The sequence below is a fragment of the Stylophora pistillata genome, chromosome 1 (genome assembly GCF_964205215.1).
Source record: "Stylophora pistillata chromosome 1, jaStyPist1.2, whole genome shotgun sequence".
Lineage (NCBI taxonomy): Eukaryota > Metazoa > Cnidaria > Anthozoa > Scleractinia > Pocilloporidae > Stylophora > Stylophora pistillata.
This window is the reverse complement of record NC_142519.1, coordinates 45,286,015-45,312,550: the sequence shown is the minus strand read 5'-3', so window position 1 is coordinate 45,312,550 and position 26,536 is coordinate 45,286,015. Positions and strand designations below refer to the sequence as shown.

Here is a 26,536-nt window from a genome sequence, read left to right as displayed (position 1 = left end):
TAAATACATATAAGTAAAAAATCTCTTAGGGGATAATAAAGCTCTAACCCTTACTCAGCCCCTACTGGAAAGGTCAGGAAGAGCAAGTACTGAAATTTGTTTGACAGTTAGCTTAGCCTTTCTTCCAATTACTATCTGAAGGGATTTGTCAAACAACAGGATTAAGGGCTTGCCCCTGGATATCTTTGGCAACCTCACTCAGTTGAAAAGGCTGTAAGTGGCATCCAATTCATATTACGCTACTCAGTAAATCGAGTTTTTCACCAAGCGTTAGGTAAAGATGGCTGGGCATTTTTAGGGACGTTTTTAGGGAACTAGATGAAGTGATTATGATCTGTAAAAGTACCAATAAAATTTGACTGACTCTCACAGCGTTTTCTTTCACGCAACTAAGGGTCCTGCTGGTGCGCTTATAACAGTAAGAGGTAATGCTTTGATGGGAGAGTTCAAACAAACAAAATTCATTTGTCATATGGCTGATTTAACACAGTCTCGTTACACCTATGGTCCACACTATCATGGATCAGATGTAAACAGTGTTGATACATATAGTCTCGTAAAGTTTACTTTGCGAAAGCTGAACTAAACAGATCGTGTTTCTTTTAAAAATCATGGTCATTATCTATATACTAGAATATTCATTTCAAGAAACATGAAAATAACTTAACTCCTGTACTTTATCTCTTTCATTTTTCCGGCAGCTTTCTTTCCAGTAACAGAATTCAGCGTTTGCCAAGGTTCAACAACCTCTCCGAGATAGAAACATTGTAGGTAGTTCATGTTTGTAACGGAGGCTGAGGCAATGAGCGTATCGTACAATGTTTATTATAAACAGGAAGCTTTCTAAATAGTTTATCATTTTAGCCGAGGATCACTACTGACTTTAGCAAGTTACGAGAGTCTTTTGTAGGACTCAAGTAAGGAACAATAATGAGCCGTTTAAAGGATAAGATCTTTATGGCAAGTAAATGAAACAACTCCCTTAATCTTAAAATCCTACCAATGATTCCGCTAAATTCAAATTATACCAAAACGAAGGAAAGCACGTCAATCTTTTGTTAAGTGACCCTCTTCGTTTCGTTTTAAGTAAAAGATCCGTCTGAATTCTTATGATGCGATTGAGACGAGGAGGGCTAGTACTGTAATTGTTAGAATCAAAGCATATAAAAACCTTCACTATTGGGGAGTAAAGTCCATGTTACATTATGGTTTGGAACATCATGCACTCCATTTTATTTACTGTGTAGATACGTGGATAACAACAACCTCGTGGCCCTGTTGCCTGATCAGTTCCAAGGCCTATCCAAACTAAAAGACCTGTCAGTGAAAACATCGATTTTTTTGTTTTAAAAATTAATTCTAAGTTTTCAGGACATCTGAAAAAGATGGTTTAAGAAAACCAAAACGAAAAGCAATGACTCTTAACTTCCTTAACAGATCATCCTTGCTCGATATTCTCGATACATATATAACTTTTACGGAGAAAACATTTTCAATTAAAATGAATCTCACGCATACTTAAAGGAAAGAGTAACTTTGTATGGTAAAAGCTAATTGTTTTTATGTATCGTGAAGACCTTTGGATAGTTGACAACGTCACTTTTTGCTTGGATTTTTGCTTACTTAATCGAGCTGGTGAACCCCTGGAGAGTGCTGGTTTACCTTTCAATACTCTGTAAGAATGCCAGAAGAGTAACATGAATGACATTTGCAATAAAAATCGATTTATGCTTAGATTTTTTTATGTTTTTCAGAGATAAAATAAGTCTTTTTTTATTTTTCAGGGCTGTTTATGACAACAATATCATGTATCTGCCGCGTGGAGTTTTTAAGGACGCGAAACAGATTATGTCTATGTAAGTATCTTATTTGATGAACGAAATTAATACTTCAGAAAGCAGTGGGACTCATAACAAATTTTAGCAGAAGTAGTACGAATTGCTTTTCATGATAGACTGAAGGACACCAAACAAAACCTGAATTACTGCTATCTCAAAGCAAAATCGCATAGTTTTAAGTTTTTGAAGTTAAGTTGCCTTTTATATCTTCACCTTGCTGCGTATGCACACCTTAGATATCATGAGTGTATTGATCGATAGAATGAAATGTTATTAAATACCACCATAATCTTAAATATAGACTCTACTTACTCTGCATCTACATGTATAAGCCCAGGGAGCTTACATAAACCGAAGAATTATCGTCTTAGCTTAGTTTATCCTTCTGATCATGTTAGTTATCACTGTGCAACAGTGAACGTACATCCAACAGGGTAATATTCGAAACATTAACGTGGGTTTGAGATAAAATAAGTCTAGTGCACATGCAAGACCCATTTTATTCAGTGCATGGACACCAAGGTGATTGTGAGATCATATGAAAGACAGGAAGAAATTTTTAAAGTGCAAGAACTTTATGGGAAGCCAACTTCAGGTTCCTTCAAGACTCAAACAAAGGGTATGGCGTGACGTACCTCACAAGATCAAGTCTATACTTTTTAAGGAAAAAGCCTCTCGGCCCTTAATTAGTGTAATCATGACGTCAGGCAAACAAATCAAAGTTAACTGATGCTGTTTAACGAAGCCCTTAGCTATCTGAGGGACTTCTTTATAACCTGCGTAAACTCGGTTCGAAGGAATTGTTTCGTTGTTTCATCTTATACTACACAAGACATTCATGTTATGTTGACTCACGATTATGGAGCTTTAGCTTTAAAACAAAACGAAACAAATTGAATTAAAGTAAACAGTTTCAGAAATGATGTTGCAATACTCGCATGACATGTACACTTTTCGTTGCTTTCTCCTTTTTCAGGAGTTTTTATCGAAACAAAATCACTGAGATAACTAATGAACAATTCAAAGATGTCGCGCCGAACATTCGATTCTTGTGAGTATGCACTTACTGAGTTTATTCAGGGCGTATACGAACTTAACGGAGTTCTATTATAGAATTCAAGAAAAACTTAAATTGGTCGCCAAGAATTAAGAGTATGTTGGATAAATACAGACACCAACAGATGCTTGATTAACTTATGCTTAAGATGTAACCTGGTTAGCAATTCTTACCCACTTTTCCTTATTACTGAGTTCTCATCGCTTTTTGCATAGGTATCTTGTAATGATTTGGATTTGGACGAAAATGTGACCTCCCAGTAACTGATGCAGCAAGTTTAAGAAATACATGAAATTGTCTAAGACGAGCTTGTATTGCTTGCTAAGCTTAACTGCTCTTGATTAACTCGTAGGTACTTTCATTACAACGACATGCGGGAGTTACCAGATGGTTTTTTTTCTAATATGAAAGAATTAATAACAGCGTAAGTCAGATAGAATGCTATCAGTGCCTGTTTAATGAGATCTATAAGATCTTTCATTCGCTTCACCCCGCTGTGAGGAACTACAACTTACTGTACCCTTTGCATTGTATTAAATGTAGACCTTCTGACCCTTTCCCAATGTCCCCACCAGTGATATGGTATTCATGAGAGTTTTTGCCGACATTAGTTAAAGATTATACCTCCGGTATTATAGCAAGTTTATTACCTACCTTTTCCTAAGCGTATTTTGGTGTTATATATGCGAACTCTTTTTCTGAACCGTAGGACTGTAGACACCAACCTGATGTGTTGCCATTTGACGAAGGAGGACGCGGATTGCGACTTTACTTATGTCGACAGCTTCGCCAGTTGTGAAGCTATGTTCAGAAATCGAGCTCCTAGAATATGTCTCTGGGTGATCGGAGTTCTCTCGTTAGTTGGTGCTGTGTTTGTAATCGTGTGGCGGCTCGTGTTTAAGGAGACGAAGAAGAAAAACAAGATACAGTCTATCATGTTGATACATTTGGCCGTGTCTGATGGACTGATGGGTGTCTACCTTATCATAGTAGGTGTGATGGATGCCATTTGGGCAGGGCAGTATTTCTTGCATGACTATAGCTGGCGTTCAAGTTTGTCATGTCAGATAACAGGTGCCATTGCCGTGTTGTCAAGTGAGGTGTCTCTAATGACGATTTGTTTGCTCTCCGCCGACCGGGTTAAGAATATTCTGTTCCCCTATCGTGGAAAGTCCCTTACGATCAAGGTTACGCAACTTTGGTGCTTTCTTATCTGGATTGTTGGTGGCGTAATTGCATTTATTCCCTCGATAGGCATCGGCTACTTTCGCAGTGGCCAAAAAGGTCACCACTTTTATGGCAGATCAGTCGTATGCCTGCCATTGCAGCTTTCTGCTGATAAGTCTTCAGGTTGGGAGTACTCTGTTGCCATGTTTGTCGGTTTAAACTTTACCCTTGTGTCCTTCGTCATTGTGGCATACGCAATGATAATCTTTAAGTCCTGCACATCAAACAGACGCCTGGCTCAGCAAGGTACAGAAAGAGAGAGGAGGATGAAAGCCAAGCAAAGGGCAGCCGATCTGAGGAGGGAGGCCTCACTCGCCAAAAGAGTGTTCTTCATTGTTCTCACTGACTGTGTCTGCTGGCTGCCTATCGTGGCGATTGGAACGAGGTCTCTCCTCGAAAAATCCTTCCGTACACCTGGTGACCTGGTAGTTTGGATCGCAGTCTTTGTTCTGCCGGTTAACTCTACCATCAATCCTATTCTCTACACCTTATCAACAAAACAGGTATTAACACGCTACCTTCATATCTTCGCCTAAACTTCTTTCTGCTGCTGGATCAGCTGAGATTTAAAGGATACTTTCTTAAATGTTTTTTTCTATGCTGCCGAGAAGTAAGATTTTTTAAATTTTATTTATTCCATTTTTACTGCATTAATTTGACCTGGCGAAGGACTAGAAAGGAACATAAGAACCACTCGAGCTAGTCCACCTTCCCACCCATCCCACCCCAGGGGAGGAAATCCATCACACAGTAATCTCGTGTGTGGGAAATTAACATCTCCTACCCCAACCCTGCAGGAGACGGGACCTCCATTTGTTCGTCCCTATCCGAGTAGACTAGAATATCTAACCATTTCTTGATGTTATAGAAGGGTAGCAAATTCTTTTCAACTATTTTAAGACCTTGAGTGTGGGTCCGGCCGGGGCTCGAACTCTCTACCTCTCGCACAACAGTCCAGCGCACTAACCATTGGGCTAACTGGGTAGCTATGAACTAGTTTAAGCAAAAGTATTCCGTTTAGTGAGAAGAAAGTCTAGCGAGTTTTCTTACTTGAATATTTTACGGAGTGATTTTTCCAAAAGAAAAAACTTCCCTTAGAAAAAACTAAAAAGAAAACAAAAGAACGCCGCATGAATGCATTACCTGTACTTCAACGCGTCATTGTGTCTTTTTGTTTTAGAGTTCGTGTCATCCTTTTGAGTAGTAAGGTGTATTTTAGAACTCAGGGAAATTCTTCCAATAAATAGAAAATGCTGTAACTAACCAGTTAAATGTTGTCTATATGATGCCCTTCCCTGTTCGGTCATCTAGAGCGAAGAAAAATTTCGTGTTGCTCGGTATTAATTAAACCAACCTTGTTATGCCACTTAGGTCCATAAACTAAAATACTATAGCAGCTTTAAGTTTTCTCTGCACATGTCTTAAAGTGCTTAACTAATGAAAAATAAAAGTGTCTGTTTTCAAGGTATATCATGTAAACAATAGGCCGCACCCTCGGTCGGTTTACCGGCATAACATCCCACGCGAGATGTTGGGAAGACTTAAAAAGAGTTTTAAATCAGGAATTAAAAGCGAGGGATTTACTACCTTTTTGAGTTTCTTTTTTTTTTCAGACATCCTAAGAGAGTCGTTTGCCTATTACTGTTCAAAACTAGTTTAGGGTTGATCGGGTCAGACAACGATCATATTTGTGTAACTAATCAGCACGCATACTATTTTAAATCTTCTTGATGACTTTCATTTAGGTACGACGTGTTCTGAATGCTAAATTCCAACAGTTCTGGAGCTATTTGATGGAAAAATGTGCACGAAATCGAAACAATGAAGGTAAGTTTATCGAAAACCATCCTTCGGAGAAGAGGACTATCATTTTTATGTGCAGTAAAAACTCACTAAAGTTTACTTTAGGTCAAGTAATGTTTTGAACAGCTTCTATCTTTCGAGCAGCCATAGGTATGAGAATTCCTTTCTCACTTGAGCAAATGCGAAGGTACAACATTTAAAAAGGTACTTCTAATTAGTTTGATTTTCATCGGCTGAGTGTAGTACTGGAAAGAACTGCTGCCTGTTACAATGACCGACGTTTCTACAACCTGTGCGGAATTCGAGGTCATCAGCAAAGTCCTGTAAGGAGTTGCATGGTTAAGAGTGGTCCTCTGTGATGTCAGAGATTACATTGATCGTACTAACAATTGTACAATTCTTTTTCAGTGAATTTCATAACTTCTGGAAATCTGATTAAGTTTTATTTCCATGCGATTACCTCCTGGCAATTTTACTTCTGTATGATTAACTAAAAAAATTACTATCTCTAGTAATGCTGATTATTGCTTCATATATGAAACACCGATCAACTCAATGATTTTACAATCACGAGGAATAGGATTGATATCATTTGAAAATGTTAAATAAATGCAATCGCTGTTTTTTAAAGGTCAAGATGAGGGCAGGAAAATGCAAGTCATCAAAGAAGGTACAAAACAGTTACTCAGCTCAGGTAAACACGGCAGAAAGTCGCTCGATTTTTTTAATTGTTCGGGTAATTCTGAAACACAAGATTACAGTTAAGAGCAAATGTGGCCAAAAATCGAAAACACTTGGACAAATGAAAAGTAATAAATCTTGAAAAACAACATTAAAACACATGTTGACAGCAATTTGAGTAATTGTTGATTGTTTTGTATACACATATCCAACCTTCATCTAACTTGATTAAAAATAGGTCAAAAGTAACCCGTTATTTAACTATGTTATTATCAAAAATATCGCCTGAAAATCTGACTTTTGAAAGGCGAAGCGTAGTTCTTTTCAAACTCCTAAGGATTTTTTGGAGAAATAATTCAGTGCGATTTCATTAAATTTTACAGTTGGATAAAATGCGCTGATTTGACGGTGCGTCAGCTAGTCTAAAATGTACACATCTACACCCAAACTCAATTGTTTCGCATCTCACATCCAAACTACAGCTTTTTGAACATAATATCCACTCACCCTCCATGTTGCTGTATCACAATAGAGGATTGCAGTCCTGAAATTGTTGTATCGCTCCCACAGTATCGATATAACACGGAAGAATAGTGAACACCTCCTGATAACGATTGTTTACAAAGCGTACCTCGGGGTTTCCTTTACCCATTTCGCTAGAAAGGAGGCTGTAATTACTTCAAGAGATCTTTGTTTAGATATAATTCTTCGACGGAACTGCGAACCAAATGTAAACGGAATGTTGCCGAAGTGCATTTTACCGCTTTTAGACCTAGAGACTGCCTCTCAATGATGTTTAGAACAGGTCAGACGTGTTGAAATGGACCCCTAGGCTGTTTTCAAACGCTGGTCGTGTAGAACAAAATTTGGTTTTTCTGAATTTCTGATCTGGATGAGTTATGGAGAGTTATCAAGTTACTTTAAGCAATATTTGCTATTTTGACCTCAATTTACGTGAAAACCAATCTGGAGTACCTCAAATCAGGATGTAAAAGTTTTTCGTTTTCTTTCTTAAATTGAAGGCTCAGTTGGCTGTTAATAATTCCTTTTTACTTCCTTTTCTATAAAGTTCCTCTACACATCAAAGAAACTTATTATTAAGAACTCATAGAAACCTAGAGAAAAAGTGTTTATAATGTAGTATTGTTCTGTTTTGGTCTTTCTTAAATCACGTGCATGGTGTTATTTATCTTTTTGTTCATTCATCCGTTTCTTCACTTAGGTTCTGTTGAGTTAATTGCTCATCTTCAGCAGATGCAACTCAATGTAAGCAAAGTCAATGACAAGACAGACCTAAAAAATGAGTTGAAGAAAATTGCTTCAGACAAGGGCTTCAGAATTATTGACAATGAAGGATCAGGAAATTGCATGTTCTATGCTTTGTCAGATCAAATGGAACTTGCTTTGAGAATCCAAATCAAGCATGATGAATTAAGACAAACATTGGTCCAGTACCTCAGAAAAAACCCTAAACTAGTAAGTTGATTTCTTACACTCTGTGTTAAACTCTGTTACTTTAGGAGCACCATAAAGGTTAGATCCACATGTAGGCCAACTGGCCAACACGTCACTACGCCTCCTGTAGAGGATAATAAGGATTAAAAATACTCTGAAATCAGCATTTAGTATAAACCACAGCGCGCGTTCATTGGTAAGTGATTGGCAAGTACCATTCACCGTCTACTGGTATATACGTAAATAATATTCTACCTCAGTGTCGTTGAAACTGGTGGATAACTACCTCGCCTTTTTCCTCGGTAGATACCCACCCCTATTCGCCTTTGTTTCGGAGAATAATTGTTGAATATTTCTGGATCTCTCTTAAAACCACGCTTTGTTGCTCAAGTGTTTTAGTATAGACCATGTCCGGGTCACGGATGAATTCAGACCTCCTTGTAAAAATTAAGAGCTCCGTCTTGTGGAGAGAGCAGCCAATCCAAGGTTTTTTTAAAATACATCGCCGGCTTGAGTCTCCCTCAGACGGGACAATCCTAATTGTATGACCTTGCGTCTGGATAAGGTGGACACTAGATATTCCATGTCTCAGAAGGGCAACTTCAGGAGTTGAGACTGCTACATTGAATGTAGATCCTCGTGTTCATTACTCTGATTGGTTATTATCCGTTCTTACCGTTGTTTAGTATCTCTGTTATTTTCTCATTCGATGACTCCTTCCAACTTATTCAACCTAATCCAGTGTACCATTAACTTTATACTCTAAGTTTCGTTCTCTATTTTACCCTTCTCACAGCCGAATGGAACAAATCTGTTTCACTTCGTTTATGGACATCAATCATGGGCTGATTACTTAACGTACATGGAGCAAGATGGCGCTTGGGGTGACCATGTTATTCTATGTGCCGCAGCAAACTGCTACAAAGCTTGCATTCGTGCGGTCAGCAGTCTTAACGCTCCTCACGATGTTATCTTACGGCCACAATGTCCTGTTGACAAAGGCAGGACACTTGTGTTGGGACACATCCATGAAGTACACTATGTCAGCCTTCACTCCACACAAGGTACAATTCTTTACATTACACCCAGTAAATGAAGTGTGAGTTTATAATGATATTTTGTGTAATTATCTACATCACCTAGGAGGGGGGGGGGGGGGTGGCTCTATCTTTCCTTGGTAAAAGCCACCGTCAAATGATCACTGCTAATGTGACCTGACATAGCAACACTGGAAGCGCTTCGCTAAGTTTGCTCAGTAGAGATTGAGGACAATACTAAGAACTAACAAAAAAACTGCCATTACAGGCTCCTAGTGGGTTACTATTGATTAATTTTCCGTGAGCGTACAAGCTTTGTCATTTATATTGTGAACTTAACAATGTACTGTCTTGTGAAAATGTTTGTTTGCGATTTCACCAAAAAACAATTCCAGACGAGTGCGGCTGACCGCCATATTTACTTCCGCGCGTGTCAAAACAAGCCAAAACGTACGCCGTTTTTTCTGTACGTTTTGAACAAATCGGCCTCATAAAAGGAGGTTTTATTCCTTATTTATGTAAGTTCATACCTATTGCGATTTGGGGTGAGGCTAATGAGTCACTTTTCTCCTCAATCCTTTTAAGTTCGAAGTTGTCGTTGAATCAAATAGTGGTGAGCCACGATTACATAGTTACTTATCTTGTCTGCTAGTGTTGTAAAGACCTTGGTAAGAGCCAAAGGTTCTAGTTATAATTAATTAGCTTGCTGGCTTCTGCTTATCTTTTTTGCTTGTGGTCCTTTATTTTAAAACTTTCACGCTACTCCTGTATTTAATTTTTCCGGGCTTGTACTGTAAATCTCTGTTATGACCAGAGTGTTAACTTGTGTGTTAATCCTTTAGGAGAAAATGTGGCCAAAAATCGAACAGTTTCGAAATGTAGCAACAGCCAAAAAATTGATTCGGCTCACTTTTTCAAGTTAGACGGGCCTTACAATGAAACAAACTACTGCATACTTCGTTTGGCTATATATTGATTTATTTTCGAGAAAATCGAAAATCTGAAAATCTGGCTTTTTGAAGGCAAAGTGTAGTTCTTTCAACCAATCATTATCAGAAGGTGTTTACTATCCTTCCAATTTATATCGCTACTTTGAGAGCGGCCGATGAAACATTTTCAGGACTGCAATCCCCTATTGTGATACATCAACATGGAGGGTAAGTAGATGTTCTGTTGAAAAAGCTGTAGTTTTGATGTAAAATGCCAAACAATCATGTTTGCGTGTGGATGTGTTCATTTTCTACTAACTGACGACATCGTCAAAACACGGCATTCCATCCAACTTAAAAATGATTAAATCGCGCTGAATCCTATCCCCAAAAAGTTCTTCGGAGATCGAATAGAACTACACCTCGCCTTTCAGAATCCATATTTTCAGTAGATTTATTTTGTTTAGATAAATAACGGGTTACTTTTGTCCTATTTTTGATCTAGCTTAGCTAGAAGATGGTCGGATTAATTCAATTACATTGTGTAAATAAACAATCGAGAGTTGCTCAAATTGTTGTCTAGCTATTTTTTGATGTTGTTTTTCAAGATTGGGTACTTTTTCATTGGTCCAAGTGTTTTCAATTCGTGACGCGACGCTCCAAGATTCGTCTGAAATTCTGACCTTTAAAAGCGGCATTTTGGCGGAACTCAGTTATTATGATTTTCTCGAAAATAAATCCATATTCAGCGAGACGAATTATGCAGTAATTTGTTTCCCACAGAGACCTACCTAACTTTGAAATATTGGCGAAATTGATTTTTCAGCTGTTGCCACTAAATGTGTGACCATTGGTAACATTCACACGTTAGGCCCATTAAGGGAATGGGAACCATTAATTTCTTTGCCTTCTAAACAATTTTGTTTTCGCTAACGGAGAAATCGTTGCTGAGTTCATCGCAATTTTGATATACAGTCAATAGCAGGAATAAGAAAGATTAAATTTCCCTCCTCAAGAATTTAAAATAATCAAGCTTTGTTTGTGCTTGTTCTGAGTTCTAGCTGATAGGTTGTCAGTCTAAGCTCGTGACCAGATCTTCTCACGGGAAATTTAATTTCTCTTCAGTGCTTTTGCTCTTTTTTAAGAAACGTCTGTGCAATTCAGCGACACATTGTTTTTTCGATTATCACCGTCTTAAATGGGCCGCAATAAAAGATCTGAGACAGCCCAGCATTGACCAAATGGTCATCTCAAATGCTACAAAGACCGCTACTGATTGTCTGAAAACTGAAACGATTGACCAAAAACCTATGAAGAATGGATGGGCAAAGCTAAAAAGAAGGCAACAGATTTTCGTATTTTCTTGATTAAAAAGCCGAGGTGGAACTGTTTACTTAAAAGTGAACGCCAAAAGCGTATCATCGAGGCATAAATCGAGGTTTCGTTTCGGCGAGAAAGTGAAAAATCGTGCCGTATCAACCAACTACCCCTTGGAGAAGAAAAAAATCGTCTTCAAATGACAGAAAATGAAGTCCTGTTGGTAGCCATCGGCCTCATTTATACCGGGTAAAGTTTAAAATAAATGCTGCTAATGTCTAATGAAGAAACTACGTTACAACAGTGTTAAATTAATTCTGCCACCAATGTTCCAATAAAGCCTGTTACCCATTTGTTCGTGTTTAACAAAGAAAACTAAAATGTTATGGCGTACCCTTTGATTGTAACTGATATACTGACTGGTACTACAGAAAATAACACCCGTACTACGGAGCGCTTTTTATTTTTTAACGTTTTTTCTTTGCAGTTCAAATCCAGCAAGACCCAGAGAGTGATGACAGCGATGACAGTGATGACGAGTCCAAAGATCAGAGTGAGCATGAGCAAAACGCAGAGCAGACTGATCATGAAAAGTCTGAACAGAGAGATGAGACTGAACAGGATGAAAAACCACAGGAAGAACAACACGAGGATGACATGGAAGATAAGCCTGACAAAAAAACGCAAATATCGGAAGACGACTACAAAGAATCCGAGGACCAAAATGAAGATAACATTGACCATGAAGCTGGGGAAGACAAACAGTTTATTGTAAATAAGGGTATGTTGTAACAACCCTCTGCTTCCTCTACAAATTACTGAAGAACTTTGATATATTGAGATCTTTTCGTCAATTTGGAGGACTAATGACGAACAACCTCTCCTCATCATATCTTGCACAAATTGTTACTTTCTAAAATTTTATCATTTTTCTTTCCTTGCTAAACTACGTTAAGCGGTTTATTCGAACAGAGAAAGTGCTTTTGCTCACCGTAAAGTTTTGGAGCAGTTTTTCTTTCTAGGTGCGTGGCACTACGGTGCCCCACTTTATATAACAATTTCGCTATGAATTACCCCGAGCAGAGTGTAAGTATTTAGCACAGGGCAAGTTACTGAGTGGCTTCTTTCTGTCTTGCGTCATGTTGTTATTCAACAGATAACCACCAAGCAGATGAAAATCTCACAACAGCCTCAGGGCGAGAGTCTCCAAGAACACCGCTGGCCACGTTTGACGATGGCAGCGACCTTTATCAGTTTTATGAAGCGCTTGATGGCATAAAAGAAACGAGTGTGTAATCAACAACACTGTGTTCTTAAATGAATGCATTCTATTTATAAGAAATTAACTTTAAAATCGATTAAGTGGGTTTTTGGTTCTATCAAGGCGCATGTGGTGACTCTGAAATACTGAATCAGTAGTTTTCGTAAATAGTGTCTGTTGATTTGTAGAGTTGACTAAAGAGAAAGAGTAGTAAGCGACGAGAAAAAAGCACTGGGATTCTAGAACACAACTGCCATGTTTATTTCACCTCGTGGTCTCTCGTTACATATGATAATTTATGCTAATTCTGACAACCAGATGAGATAGCCAATCAACATCCCTTCTTCTGGGAGAAAGAAAAGAAAGCTTAAAGTTTTTGGAGTTTCAATAAAAACAGTTACAACGTCGACGAAACTATGAGTAAGAGGTACTGTTTATAAGTCAACATGCCTATAATAAAATCAAGACCGATTAGAAACCAGTGCCAATTACTTAATTATATAGTCATTAAAACGAACAGGAGGATTTATGTATCGTCGTGATCTATTTACTGCAAGGCTGTTGGGCTGAGCATTTTGGGGGTTGTTTGCATTGTTGTCACTGTTATTTGCCACTTCACCGGGTAAAGATTTGGTAGACGCCGTCTGTTCCTTTGGTACTGTTTGGTTGGAAGAGTGAGGGACATGAGATGGGAAAGTGTCTCGAGTCTTGAGGTTTACTTGTGTGGGTCTAAGGTGAACTCTATTTCGTCGATATGTGCTTCCATCAGGTCTTTTGACTTCATAGGTGCTTGGGCTTAGTATGTTGGAGACTTCACCAAATTTCCAATCTCCTCCTTCCAAATGTTGAAAGAATATGTGCTGTCCTACGTCCAGTTCAGGGAGACTCCTTGCTTTCCTGTCATGGCTTTTCTTGACGGTGTCTTTGCGCGCCTGACGCCTTACCTCAATGGGATCGTTGCTCGAATGCTTGTTGAATGAGGGTACGAGTGAGCGCGTCTTACGTTTGAACACGAGTTCAGCAGGTCTAAGACCAACGTCCTGTCGCGGGGTGTTGCGGTGCTCCAATAGAGCTTCAAGTGGATCACTACCTTCTTTGTGAGTCTTGATCAGCAGTTTCTTCATGGATTTCACGGCTGCTTCAGCTTTTCCATTTGGCTGCTGGTGCATGGGTGATGAAGTCACGTGGATGATATGCCAGGCTTTAGCAAACAAATCGAATTCAGAGCTGGAGAACTGTGGGCCACCGTCCGATACAATCATTCTGGGGATTCTGTATCGAGCGAAGTGACTCTTGAGTAGGTTAATTACACGAGTGCTTGTTTGAGTACTGAGAGATCAACCTCGATAAATGTAGAATAGTAATCAACAGTTACTAGGTAGTACTTATCCGCAATTTGGAAAATGTCAAGTCCAATCTTTTGCCAGGGTTCGTCACCCTCCTTGTGTTGCTTGAGAGGCTCATGTTGATTCTTTGGCTTCATTTCTTGGCAGGCTTCAAATGAGTTAGCCAATTGCTTTATGTCGCTCGCCATTCCGGGCCAGAATAAAGAACTTCGTGCTCGTCGGAGCATACTTTCAGCACCGAGGTGAGAGCTATGTAGCCTCTTCCTTATTCTTGACCTCAAAGATTGAGGGATGACTATTGCTTCGCCTTTAAGGAGTACGCCATCAGCTGCAGATAGTGTGTCACAGATGTCAAAATAGGGAAATGCTGAGGGAGGAATGTTGCGTTTTCCCCCTGGCCATCCGTTCATCACTAGTTCCATTACATCTTGTAGACAATTGTTTGTCTTTCTTCGTTGCTTCCTGTATTTCTTCCAGGTGAGCATCAGGAATGTTACCGAATATGTTGACGTTCATGCTTCGGGCACGGTTGTCGTGATTGTGACCATTGGAGTTGAGGTGAGCTCTGCTTAATGTGTCAGCTAGATGAAGTTGAGATCCCTTCACAAACACAAAGTTGACATCATAGCAATTGTAACACATCATCAAGTCTTGAAGGCGTTTAGGGGCTGTGCTCAGAGGTTTGCGGAGTATTGCTGACAGGGTTTTGTGGTCATTCTTTACCGTCACTGACCGACCATAAGTGTACTGATCGAGACTGTCTAGTCCGTACAGCACGGCTAAAGCTTCCTTCTCAATCTGAGCCCAGTTCCTCTCCGATATCGTCAGTGCATTCGAAGCATACTCAATAAGACGTCCGTCTTGAAGAAGTACTGCACCTATGCCATGCTGGCTGCTGTAGACTTGGATTACAATTTCCTTTGAAGGATCAAAATAAGCCAAGCATGCAGATTCAGACAGCTTTTCCTTGAGAGTGCCGAATGCTTCTTCGCATTCTTTGGACCATACAAATGAGGCATTTTTGCGAGTTAACTTTCTCAGTGGTTCAAGCGTACCTGCAAGATTTGGAATGAATCTGGATACGTATTGAGCCATGCCACAAAGACGCCTTACGCCTTCTACGTCAGTGGAAGCAGGCATATCAACTATGGCCTTAACTTTAGCTTTGTCCACTTCTATGCCATTGCTAGTGATCTTGCGACCATGGAACGTAATATCTTTGAGTCCAGTTTCTTGCTTATCTTCATTGAGTGTAATGTTCCTTTCTTTACATCTTTGTATCCACTTCGAGAGACTCTGGTTGTTGTCAGCGAGTGCTTCGGATTCAGTTGCACCACAACCAACGATGATAATGTCATCAACAATATTGAAGACACCATTCAAGTCTTCCAGTGCTTCATCAATTTTTCGTTGAAAGATTTCACTTGATACTTTTAGACCAAACGGTAACCTCTTCCATCGATATCTACCAAATGGGTTATCATTGTAGTGAGTTTACTTGATTGTTCATCAAGCCGAACATGCCAATAAGCCTCTTTGACGTCAAATTTGCTGAAGACTTTGGCGTTCTTGAGCTTAGGGAGTACATCATCCAACACAGGTAGTCGGTAGTGCTCACGTTGAAGTGCACTGTGCAGAGGTTGAGGATCTATGCAGATCCGGAGCTTACTGTTGTTTTCGTGCACGATAGCCATTTGACTGACCCATTCAGTCGGTTCAGTAACTGGTTCCAATACGCCTTTGCTTACCAGCCAGTTCCTGTTTGACATCATTTTCAATGGCTAATGGTACTTTACGACATGGGAGTACTTTGGGGGGTACAGATTCATTCACCCTCAGAGATGCCACTCCCAGGTCGCCCAGTGGAGGAGTAGACACCTTTGAAATGAAGGCATTACAGTTGATGGTCATAAAACCAAGTTCCTGTATAGTATTCAGGCCAAGAAATAACTAAATGATTAAACAATAATGACAAAAAGCAATTATATGAATTTCTCAAATCAGTGTAGCAGTTCTCGTGAAAAAGCTGGAGTTAATTGAAAATGTTTTTATTGTTATCAAAACAGAAAAAATCCTGTAACTTAATTAACACAGCGGTCAAACGTGAGGCATGTGCAAGTGGATAAATTTTGTCCGATCGCGTGCAATTTCCCGCGCAAAATTTTGAAGAAGAAAATAATCCACATATAATAATCTAAATATACGATGCTAAATCAAAATTTTCATGGATATGTGCGAGAGGAAACCAAACAAAAGAAAAAGAAGACTTGAGACTTCTCCAACACATAGCATATATTTGAAAACAGGTACTCTTTTGATTTACTATTTTGACTTCGGCTTTTTTCAAAAAAAGTCAGTGTAAGCTGTTATAAGGTTGTGACTGACTAGTTTATGCATTTGTTTCGCTCGAAAGCCACGAAGCCTCCAAAGACGATCAATCATTTTAAATGATGTTCGCACATGCGCGGCGTTTGACCGCTGAGGAGACGTAGGAAAATTGAATGATTTTTACTAATTGTACTTTTTAAGTCAAAAACTAAATTAACAAAGCCAAATGTGACTATAGCGCCGTCGAAATATACGGTGCTAAAAATTCGAAACGCTTCTGTTTAATTTAAAGTTGTGTCTAAAATCAAATTCTCTTTTATTAACTCGCCATAGAAAAGTGTGCGGAAAAAAAGAAATCCGTAGCAGTTTCCGTCTTTATTACATCCATTTTGAAATCACTGGTGGTCCCTGTAATCTGATTGGCTCTAATTGGTGCGATTTTTTCACGAATCGCACCATTTTTTGCTCTAAATCGTATCATTTTACGTCAGTCTTTCTGTTTTGCATACAAAATAAGATGTAAAAGCGTTTCCGGTTCCTTTTATTATTCAAAAACCGGCTCAATACTGCATCAGTAAAACATTTGAATTGACCAAGTCCTGTATTTGTGCGATTTCAAAATAGATGTAATAAAGTGGTAATTGAACCTCGTGCCGGGAAATTTTGGTCTGAAATCATACTTGTGATTTCAAATCACACGTATGATTTCAGCCCAAATTGCACTCCACTGAGTTCAATTACCATTATTAAGCAGAGGAGGTTCTTAAAAAGAACGGTATGCGTGGAGGTAGTGCTTGCTTCCCATCAAATGTTTTGTCAAAAAATTGCCAAATTTAGGGTTTCTCGTCAGTTTTCAATTCACTAAATTTGGCGTGAAAGGCGATGAGGCCGATGAGTTATTGTTCTTTTGTTCTTTCCGCTGTTCGAAAAAGCCACCTGATTAGCTCAGGTTGTAGAGCGCCGTACTGCCGTGCTAGAGGTCGAGGATACGAGCGTCGGACCGGACTGAAAAACAGCGTCTTCAAATAACCGAGTAGAATGTGCTTCCAGTGATATGACATCTGCTGACGGTTAAACGTTTTATTTCCAAAAATTTCCTTAACTTTGGGGCACCTGCAAAATTCCCTTTCAAAAATTGTAAACTGCTCAATGCAGTCTAGCCAAAGTTCCCCACTGCGGAGTTGTAAAGGCATATTCATAAATGGAATACGCTCTTCAAACGGCCAACACTGTGGTGAGGAAACGGAAATCAAGTTAACGAGATTAATGGTCATTAGCAAGCGATATGTAATCTGATAAAAGACTCTAATTAGTTACACTGTCTCAAGGATTGCTTCAAATATCACGCGATGTTTACTTCTTCTCATGCTAAAGTCTCTTTACTAAGCGCGATTTTTAAAATGTTTTCAGCCAGAAACCCATTGTAATGAGTTTGGTTTTCAGAAAATTAAGCGACTTTGAATATTAATTGAAAATACCCATCCCCAAATAGTTCCAACCTGGATTAAACAGTGAAACAGAAAACATTCTGTAAGCCGTAGTGCTTATGAAAGGATAACTGATTAAAAATTTTTACATTGCTTGCGCAGAGTATTCGTGAGCAATAGCAGCAGTATAATACTGGTTTACAAAATATCACAGGAAAGCGTGCGTCGCAATACTATGTTGTAGCGCCGTTGGAAAATCTGTGAATTGCCACAAATCAATAACGGATATATAATGATTACAGTTAACACTCGAATAAGGTTTGTTTGGGCCAAAAACTACGCAAAGGGCGTTTTGGGATATTTTTTCCTTGTACGCTGAATGCTTCATTCTCGAAGAGCTACTTCAAGTCTCAAATTCTACGCCGCCCAGCTGAATCACATTGTATTGATGGATGACACTCAAACCGAAGTAGGATCTAACTTTAGAAGAACAATGCCAATAATTCAGAACGAATGAAAAGCAAGAAGTATTAAATAACTAATCTCATGCTGTAAACAGATCGCTGTAAGCTCTGAAAAGGATCGTCTCCAAATTTCGCCTATCCAATTTAAGATAACGTGATCCTTGTGTTTTCCAGTTTGCCGTGTTCTTGTGTAACGATATACAACCTGGTCGAAAACATTGAAAATCTCAGAGTGAGTTGATCCATAGTTCAACAAATTCTCTTCTAAAAATAACTTTTTAATTAAAAGGTATCCATTTCAGGTCCTCCTCGTTGTTCAAGAAATAAACCTTCACGAGCACCACTTGATCGAACCAAGTGAACGACTCGAATCGCGAGAAAATTCCCGAAGAAGAAATCCTTAGTTTAACTTAAAGGGCCTTTGGCGCGTCGGAAACTAGTCAGATCGGCAAGTTAAAAAACGGGGCCTAAAACTTACTGTTCTTTTATTTTAGTTTGTACCTCTAACTGGAGATCACGACACTTACTTTGCATGGTCCATCATGTCAAACTACACCCAACTTGATTTAGAAGCTAAGTTTAAATTTGTGCCAACGACATTTGGACTGGAAAAATCCACTTTCATAATCACGCACAAGAAAACAGTCCCGAACTTTCGCTACCAAAGGTTCGAGTAGGCAAAATTAATTCAAGTAGACCAAAGAACAACCGGCACTTGTGTTCCGTCTGTTACATATCGCTCTCCACCTAACACAGAGTTTTAAAAACTAAAGAAAGAATAAGCCGGCCTTTTTTTTTCCGGATATAGTCTATACTTATTTTTAAAATCGATGCATGATTATTCCATTCGATAAATACCGTCAATGCTCAAAAAACGCCAAGGCGCTCAATTCAAAGATAGGTTTAGACAGGATAGCGCTTAGGGTGAAAGCAAGAAACACGGCCAGATGCATTTATGATGGTCACTTTTTTGTCTTTCTTTCTTTCTTTGTTTTTTTTTTCTGTTTTCTTCCTTTCTCCCTTTCATTATTTCTTTTCTTCGTTCGAATTCGTTTGTTCAATCGCAAAATGTCCGCAGTTAATATACGATAAACTATCAAACAAGGTTTAGTTACGCATATTTTTTTCAACTTGAACGCACGCGATGGGTCATATATTATAATGCTCATGTTTATTTTCCAAACAGAAACGATAAAATGAATGACTAGCGGACGAGAGTAGGTAAACACGACCGTAGCCTTACGTTGAAAGTTACTTACATTTGCAACTTACACTGCCAACTGAACGACTATATAAAAAATAGAAGTGAACTGGAGGCCGTATCATCTGAAAATATACGACCGGCTTAACACTAAAGTTACAGTGGTGCCTTGGTCTCACGGGAGATGATGAAATCACTTCAGGATGAAAGTCTTTAGTCTTTTAAGCCAATTAACCTCTTCCTTTGTTAGCTCGTTCAATCATTATGGCTCAACCGCAAATTTGCCATTCACAAAAGATTATTTGAATGCTTGCCCCTTTTAAGAAATACTCAAAATTTCATATTATTTTTGTACTAATACCTTAGTTTTTTACTTATCTAAAGAAAACACATTTAGCACTCGGTAAGATAAAATAAAACTAGAAGCGTTTTTTTTTTTTTTTTTCAGTGAAATTGATCCTCTAGCGACTGGATTGCGCAGGCAATAGTTTCCTTACCTAAAGGCATGAGCTCCAAGAATTTCTTGCCTCGGCACTTCGTATAGATCAAGTGACAAGCATTGATGTAAATCTGTCCATCATTGCCACATGAAGGTTCTCCTTTAAACCCGTCGCACTGCCTTAAAATTGGGCACCCAAACGGTCCATTTCTTCGGCTATCCTTCGTTAAGATCATTCTGGGCGATTCTGGTTTTCCACACTCTCCCTTGTATTGCGGAGTTAATCTGGTATTATGGTCTTGTTTGGCATAGCACCGGGCGACTTTAAAGGCACAAAACGACGCATAGGTTTTATTGTCACTTCCACATACCTTCTGTGGCACGGAGTTAGGCTTTGTGCAGCCTGGCCAAAGAAAGTAACGCAGACCGCACGACAATTTTTTGTATTTTACGGGTTCCGGCTTCCCTCCGGAAACTGCAAGTAATAAAGAAAAAGATGATATAAAAGATGAAAATACCTCGGAAGACCGGGTAGGAACCAAGAAAGACAGAAAAAAGAGTCTACTTTAGAGCAAACTTCGATTAAGTATCGTATGACCGAGACCAAAGTAATCGTAACAACTTACATGGTCGAAAAGATCCGATCACAACTCGGTAAAAAATCGCGCGAAAAAATGTCACATCTCGTCTTGAATTTGATTGGTAGAGTAAGTGGCGTGAGTTTTCTGGACCTATCACAGAGTGAATTCAAGCTAAAGAAATCTTGGATTACCTTCAATTCTCAATAGAAAATTACTCACAATTGCTCGACAGCCCAAATTTTTTTAAGGTTACAGCAGGTGATCTTCGACAAATCAGAAATCAATTATTCAACAAGTTCCCTATCGTATAGCATGAATACTCTGTTGGGTTTCGTGTTTCGAGTGATCAAATTTTTCCACTTCGATGGAATGAAAAATTTTTCCATTTCGGTAAAAGGTATCTGCGCAGCTAGATACCACACAAAAATTTTCTAATGCGCATCTCTTCGCGGTAACTTTTCAGTATCAATTTCTCGACGCAGGAATCTCGTGCTTTGAATCCTACTACATTTGACACGTTCTGTATACATAGCATTTTAAAAGAAGCTGTTATAATACTTACCTGATAGAAATAAAACAGCAGCGAGGCAGAGAGGCCTAAGTTCTTTCCTCATTCTTAAATAACAGTTGGGCGAAGGAGTCTAAGCGTAGGTTTAGAGGCTCTCTTTACGATCTGTTCAGCGTCGTTAGAGAAATAAAACTCATCCCTGAATGATACACGGTGGCATATATATATATATATCCAATCATAGGCCCAACCCATTAACACTGGGATTATACAAGAGGTGAAGTTCTCATGCCTATTTTCCGACTCCATAAAAGTTTCCTTTTTATTAGATCAACACAGATAATGCCCGTCTATGGCATTAGAAGGCATTTCTTTTATTGAGTTTGTTAGAGACAGTTTCATGCTGAGTTCGACCTCGGATGACCATCTTATTTTGAATGCCGCACGACTGTTCTAAATTACATTTTTTTTCCCCACAGAAAGTACTCAAGGTCATAATCTTTAAGAGACCAAGAGATGGGTTTATACATTGTTTTCATGAGTTTCCCAGAGATACTTCCTCTTTTAGTTGTTTACCTGATCAATTGAAGTCACTGTGTTACTAATTCCATTCAAACTCACAATGTAATTTTTAGTAACATAAATGTTTTACATGTTTTAACCGGGGTTAAGTGACACCTAATTCTGCAGTACTCAATGCTGCCCTCAAAAAAATTTCCCGTAAGTTAATTGAATAAGTAGATCTCTACATATTTTCAGTTTGATTAATTCATCTTTACTGTTATTGCTTTTTTCATATCATCACTTGAAATATGTTTTACCCGCAATAACAAAGGCACCAGATTAACTGGGGATCAATCGAGGTTTTAGGAATAATAATAGGAGCACCTTATTTTAATCGCAAAACTTTATCCTCGTCAACCTCAGTGTAATTGGCTTGTTTCAAACGAAGTGGTAAACAAAATTGTCCCGGTCTTTTATTCGAGTTAAAAAAATATTTCTCATGGATCAGGAAGAAAATATTTGTAGTGGTGAGGAAGACAGAACCTGGGAACGTATAAAGAAAATAAAAACGCTTGTGAGCAAAGGAAACCGGCAAACAATCGATATTTTCAACTCGTGTTGTTACAAAAAGCGAGGTCATTTGGGATATAATGTTAATTATGCTGTCCAAAACCGGGCAGCAGTTAAAAGACAATTTTGTTTGTGTTATATGAATTATTAAATGTAATTCATTCATACCAAACTCTGTTAACTCTCGCACACCTTTTTAAGCTCCACGAAAATTTATTTTTAACATATTACATATATGGATTTCAAAGAAGAAATTCCGGCAAAGTCTGCATCGGAAACTTGAGCAGTAATTTCACAAGAAATCTAAATACATAAAGTTCCATGGTGGATTTACGCTTTGATTAACTCATCTTTATATGACTGTGATCAAGTGATAACAGGAAAGGAATTCAGAATTATACTAAAGTGAATTAAATTCCCTTCTACCTAACAGAGAAATTCATGCAATTCTTGGATAAGAATAGAGTAAATAGCCACGGCTTCGTACTTATGTATTTCTTTTTAAGAATTGAACTGGAATTCAATTTATAACTTCTGTCTCGATATTTAGTGTTGAAAATTTTTGTTTCCAAAAACTGAGCAGCATAGTTTGTTTTTAAATTTCAAGTTGGAAGCGGTCACAGCAAATACGTCGCTGAAAGATTACCGACAAAAAGACAACTTAAATCACATACTAAAGCAAGCTTAATGACAATTAAGCGGACTATGGTCTACCTGGATAAAGATTCGTGTATGATATAAAGATTAACGCCTACATAGCTAAGGACGTATGTCCGGTGATTTCGGCATCGTCAAAGAGCGCGAGAGAGTGGCACAAGTGCTTTTAATAGAATGATGAAAGATGCTAACGCTTAGAACATTCTTCCTGCAAAAATGTAGTTTCCTAGATTAGAACAACCACTCATTCACAAAGTTCGTCGGATTGCTTCGTAGTGACGAGATTCAACGGCATCTGCCGGAGCTATCACGTGACAAGTTGAGCCGTATCCACCATCTTAGATTCACTAACGACGAAGGACAGCGTAAACAGGACGACAGATTTGTGAGTTATCTGTGTCGTTGCTATTCCTCCTCAATAGAATATTGTTTCTTAAAGTTCCTAGAGGAGTATGTCTAAGCTTGACCAGAAAATCTGCAAATGACATTTACTGGTATGAATAATTCGTCAATCAAGATTGACAGTTTGCATTAGTACTCTGGAATTATACTTTTGTCCAACGGACTGTAAAATAGAATTCTTAATGAAATGTGTTGTTTTGAAGATATCGATATGGCACACTGGGTGATGTCGTGGTAACCAAGTGAATTTGTTCAAATAATTGCTTTTACGCTATACCTTTTAGGAGGAGGTGTTATTTCCTTACCGCTAAGAAGGCAAATCTTACGAAAATTGTTGTTCTTGTATCTTGCTACTAATGCATGTTTCTTTATTTGTTTTTCATACGGATATTGCAGTTAATTATTAAAGAATTTGAAATGAAAGGCCCTGTTTATTCATTTTCTTCGTTTTTTCCTCCGAATCCAACAAGTGAGGTGGGTTTCAATACAACTGTTTACTGCACCATTACGAACATTACCCAGAAGATCACCTACGCTAATCTAAAATATCGAGCAAAGGAATCGAACATTTGTAAAAATTCTTGTAAAATCAACAAATTGTTTGTAATCTACGGTTTATTATAATTTGGTACATAAGAACAAGATAGGCTGCTCACTAAACATCTCGAGAAATAACAAGATTTCATTCAATACAGAAAGTCCCGGTCCAAATAAATACTCACTTCCCATTTCTTTTACATAGGACTACAAGGGGGGGTAAAAAATCCTTGGGAAAGCTATTGAAAGACCATTGTTTGCCACTTCAGGCAAACAAACTACCCCTCCCCTCCCTCCTCCAACAATATTGGTAAAACTGAACCGTCATCACGTCTAGTAAAGTTATTTTACAAAGCGCAAAAAAATTCAACATTTTTTGGGTGAGAAGGGTGGGGAATAATTCGATTTTAGTGATACCATGCTAAGTGTCTCAAGACTTTTAACCTGCATTGTAGATTAAACAAATTCCATTAGTAATAAACCTTCTTGGAACTTAGTCCTTCGCTAATTCTCTTTAGTTTATCCCAAAATAACCGCTTTCACATACACAGAATATTTGGTCAGAACTTTCCCTGAAAAATTCTGCTACAGAGAAACCTTGTTATAAATTTAATATTCAGCACAGCTCCAATACGAACTGCAGTGACCTTTCTTTCGTGGTCACAGGATTTGTCTGTGTACCTTTATAGCATGGACGATATTCATGTTCTGTTGATGACAGGCTTACGATTCTAATTACAGTTTCGGTTTCAGTTTGGTTTCAATCAATAGTTTTTTTCGAGGAAGACTTGCAAATCGAAAACTTTTAAACTTTTGCTTTCAGAAACGCATCTATCTTATTAGTTCATTTCAAAACACTGTTACTCATGTTACTTCATGCCTTCATGTTTGAATTGGTCATAGCAGAATAAACTTCATGTTAGATTTTATTCCAAAAACATTACTTTATGAAATGAATAATGAAAAACTAAAACCCCTTTGCGGTACAAACATTTTCCAAGCATGTATCAGGACAAACGGATAAAATTTAAGAACTTATTCCACTGGAAACGCACGCATAGATTGCACGGCGTTTGAACTAGAGATTTTCTATGACTCCTTATTATTCCTGAAGAGACTCGTGCGCATTAAAGCATATCTATGCAATGAAATGTATCCTGCAACACTATGATTAAAGATTCAGAATTTAATACTCTTTTTGTCATTCTAGTTCATTAACAACGGTAAGTACCCAATATCCCATAAAAAAAGACTGAAAAACATTTTAAGCATTCATGTTAATAGTAACGCATTTTTCATAAATGTCATGCCAGAGACTAAAAATTAATCTTGTACTTACTTTGCCCAAGTTTTGACATGTCCTGATCGCGCTATTCTCTTAACAGAATGAAAACGGCGCTTTGACTCAGAAAATGCTTCCAAGTTTCTTTCCGCATCGTGTAGCCTCACGCCAATATAGGGACAGAGACAGAGACCTCACCGAAAAGCAACCCATAATTTAGCCAGCGAGAAAGCAAGCGAATTATCACTGAACTGATAACCACAGTCTCAAAACCAAAGTTTTTTATGGAAACTTAAAAAGTGCTTTGAGCTACCTTTGTTTTTTCCGGTAAACTCTAACAATGTTCCCATGGGCCGATTCTCAGAAAAAGAGATTGATCTTTATTTTAAAATGACTCCGATACGAGTACATGAAACCTTATATCCAACTTAACATGAATAAATAAGTTGCTGGATGCTCCTTGCTTTGTCATTTAAAGCGACAGCTTGAAACAGCTGTCAGAATTATTGTGCTATCTGAGTGATCTGACTATTAAAATTTTCAGTTCGATGGTAAATGCGACTGGTAGGTGACTTTGTTGTTATAAGTGCTCTGTTGGTTTATTCAATACATTTATCATGTTTAACTGAGGCAAGTAAAATTATTACTACAGGAACCAGGAACGAAATTGACCTGTTGAAACATGTAGTCTAAAAATTTAATTTTTTGACAGGATGGCGAGTAAACGGGACATATACAAACTCACTCACCAACGGAAAGTAGAAAAATGTACGAAAAGGAATCAATAAAAATTCGTTTGATGAGGGTTCTTCCCAATTTTTTCATCAGGCCCAAAATGTCTACTTACATTTGAGTAGAAACAGCTCCGAAAAACAACATCAGAGTAACAGTAAAGCAACAATTTCGAGTTACTAGTAGCTGTAAGATATCTTTTGGATTTGGCTTGATAAATTTGAACACGGCCTACCGGAAACTCAACACAACACGAGTTTTTCGTCCACATAAAATCTTTCCCTTCTTCACAGCAGAACTCACCTTTGACAGAGACTACTGCAGATTCGAGCATGGGTATAACAAGGGCCTAATTTTCGGTTTTTTATTCGTCGTGGTGTGGACGAGGCTTTAGGCTGCCTGACTGAAGTTTCTTGTACATGTTGGAAGTTATTTCTTTTACTTTTTGAACATCTAACTTGGTTTACCATTTGTAAGAGCTGAGCTTTTTCAATTTTCTCTTCTGAGGCTCCGACCTTTTTGGTCTTGTCAATTTCTATTCAAATAAGTTTAAAAAAAAAGTGAGACTCTATGCATACTAGCAACTATTAATCACCATCTTGAGACTAAAATGTTTTATAGGATCCTAACAGAAACATTTGACTTCATCAACTTTCACCAGTATTCTTTCACAACTTCCCTCCATGTTAATTCCAGGAAAAGAGCATGATCTTTTTTTTTGAAAATAACTTCTTGTCAAACTTAAATTTCTAACTTCATATGAATAAATAATAACAAATAACGGGAAGCTTCTTCTCTTTCATCATATGAAAGCGACAGCTTGGAACATATGTCAAAATTATCATTTCTCCCTAAGTGATCCGAAGGAAAATTCTCCGTGCGATGGCATAAGCGAGTTGAAGAGCACGTGCAGTGGGATAACTCAAGTTGAGAGATATTCTCCTCTCAGGTAG

At 38.2% G+C, this 26,536-nt stretch overlaps 1 protein-coding gene across 3 annotated transcripts in view; it reads left to right on the top strand.

Moving 5' to 3' along the window:
- Nucleotides 1-13,079, top strand: part of LOC111344446 (uncharacterized) — a 44,587-nt gene extending 31,508 nt beyond the window's left edge. For 2 of the 3 annotated variants that reach the window (XM_088759081.1, XM_088759078.1), the window contains 13 exons: nt 142-213; nt 702-767; nt 1,248-1,319; nt 1,785-1,856; nt 2,815-2,889; nt 3,248-3,319; nt 3,605-4,625; nt 5,868-5,949; nt 6,557-6,619; nt 7,829-8,082; nt 8,858-9,125; nt 11,832-12,125; nt 12,501-13,079. In XM_088759081.1, the coding sequence (XP_088615207.1) occupies nt 142-213; nt 702-767; nt 1,248-1,319; nt 1,785-1,856; nt 2,815-2,889; nt 3,248-3,319; nt 3,605-4,625; nt 5,868-5,949; nt 6,557-6,619; nt 7,829-8,082; nt 8,858-9,125; nt 11,832-12,125; nt 12,501-12,640 (2,551 nt within the window). In that variant the 3' untranslated portion in view covers nt 12,641-13,079. The remainder of the gene's footprint in view (nt 1-141; nt 214-701; nt 768-1,247; nt 1,320-1,784; nt 1,857-2,814; nt 2,890-3,247; nt 3,320-3,604; nt 4,626-5,867; nt 5,950-6,556; nt 6,620-7,828; nt 8,083-8,857; nt 9,126-11,831; nt 12,126-12,500) is intronic. The other variant, XM_088759080.1, reaches the window with a different exon arrangement.
- The last annotated feature ends 13,457 nt before the right edge of the window (nt 13,080-26,536 follow it).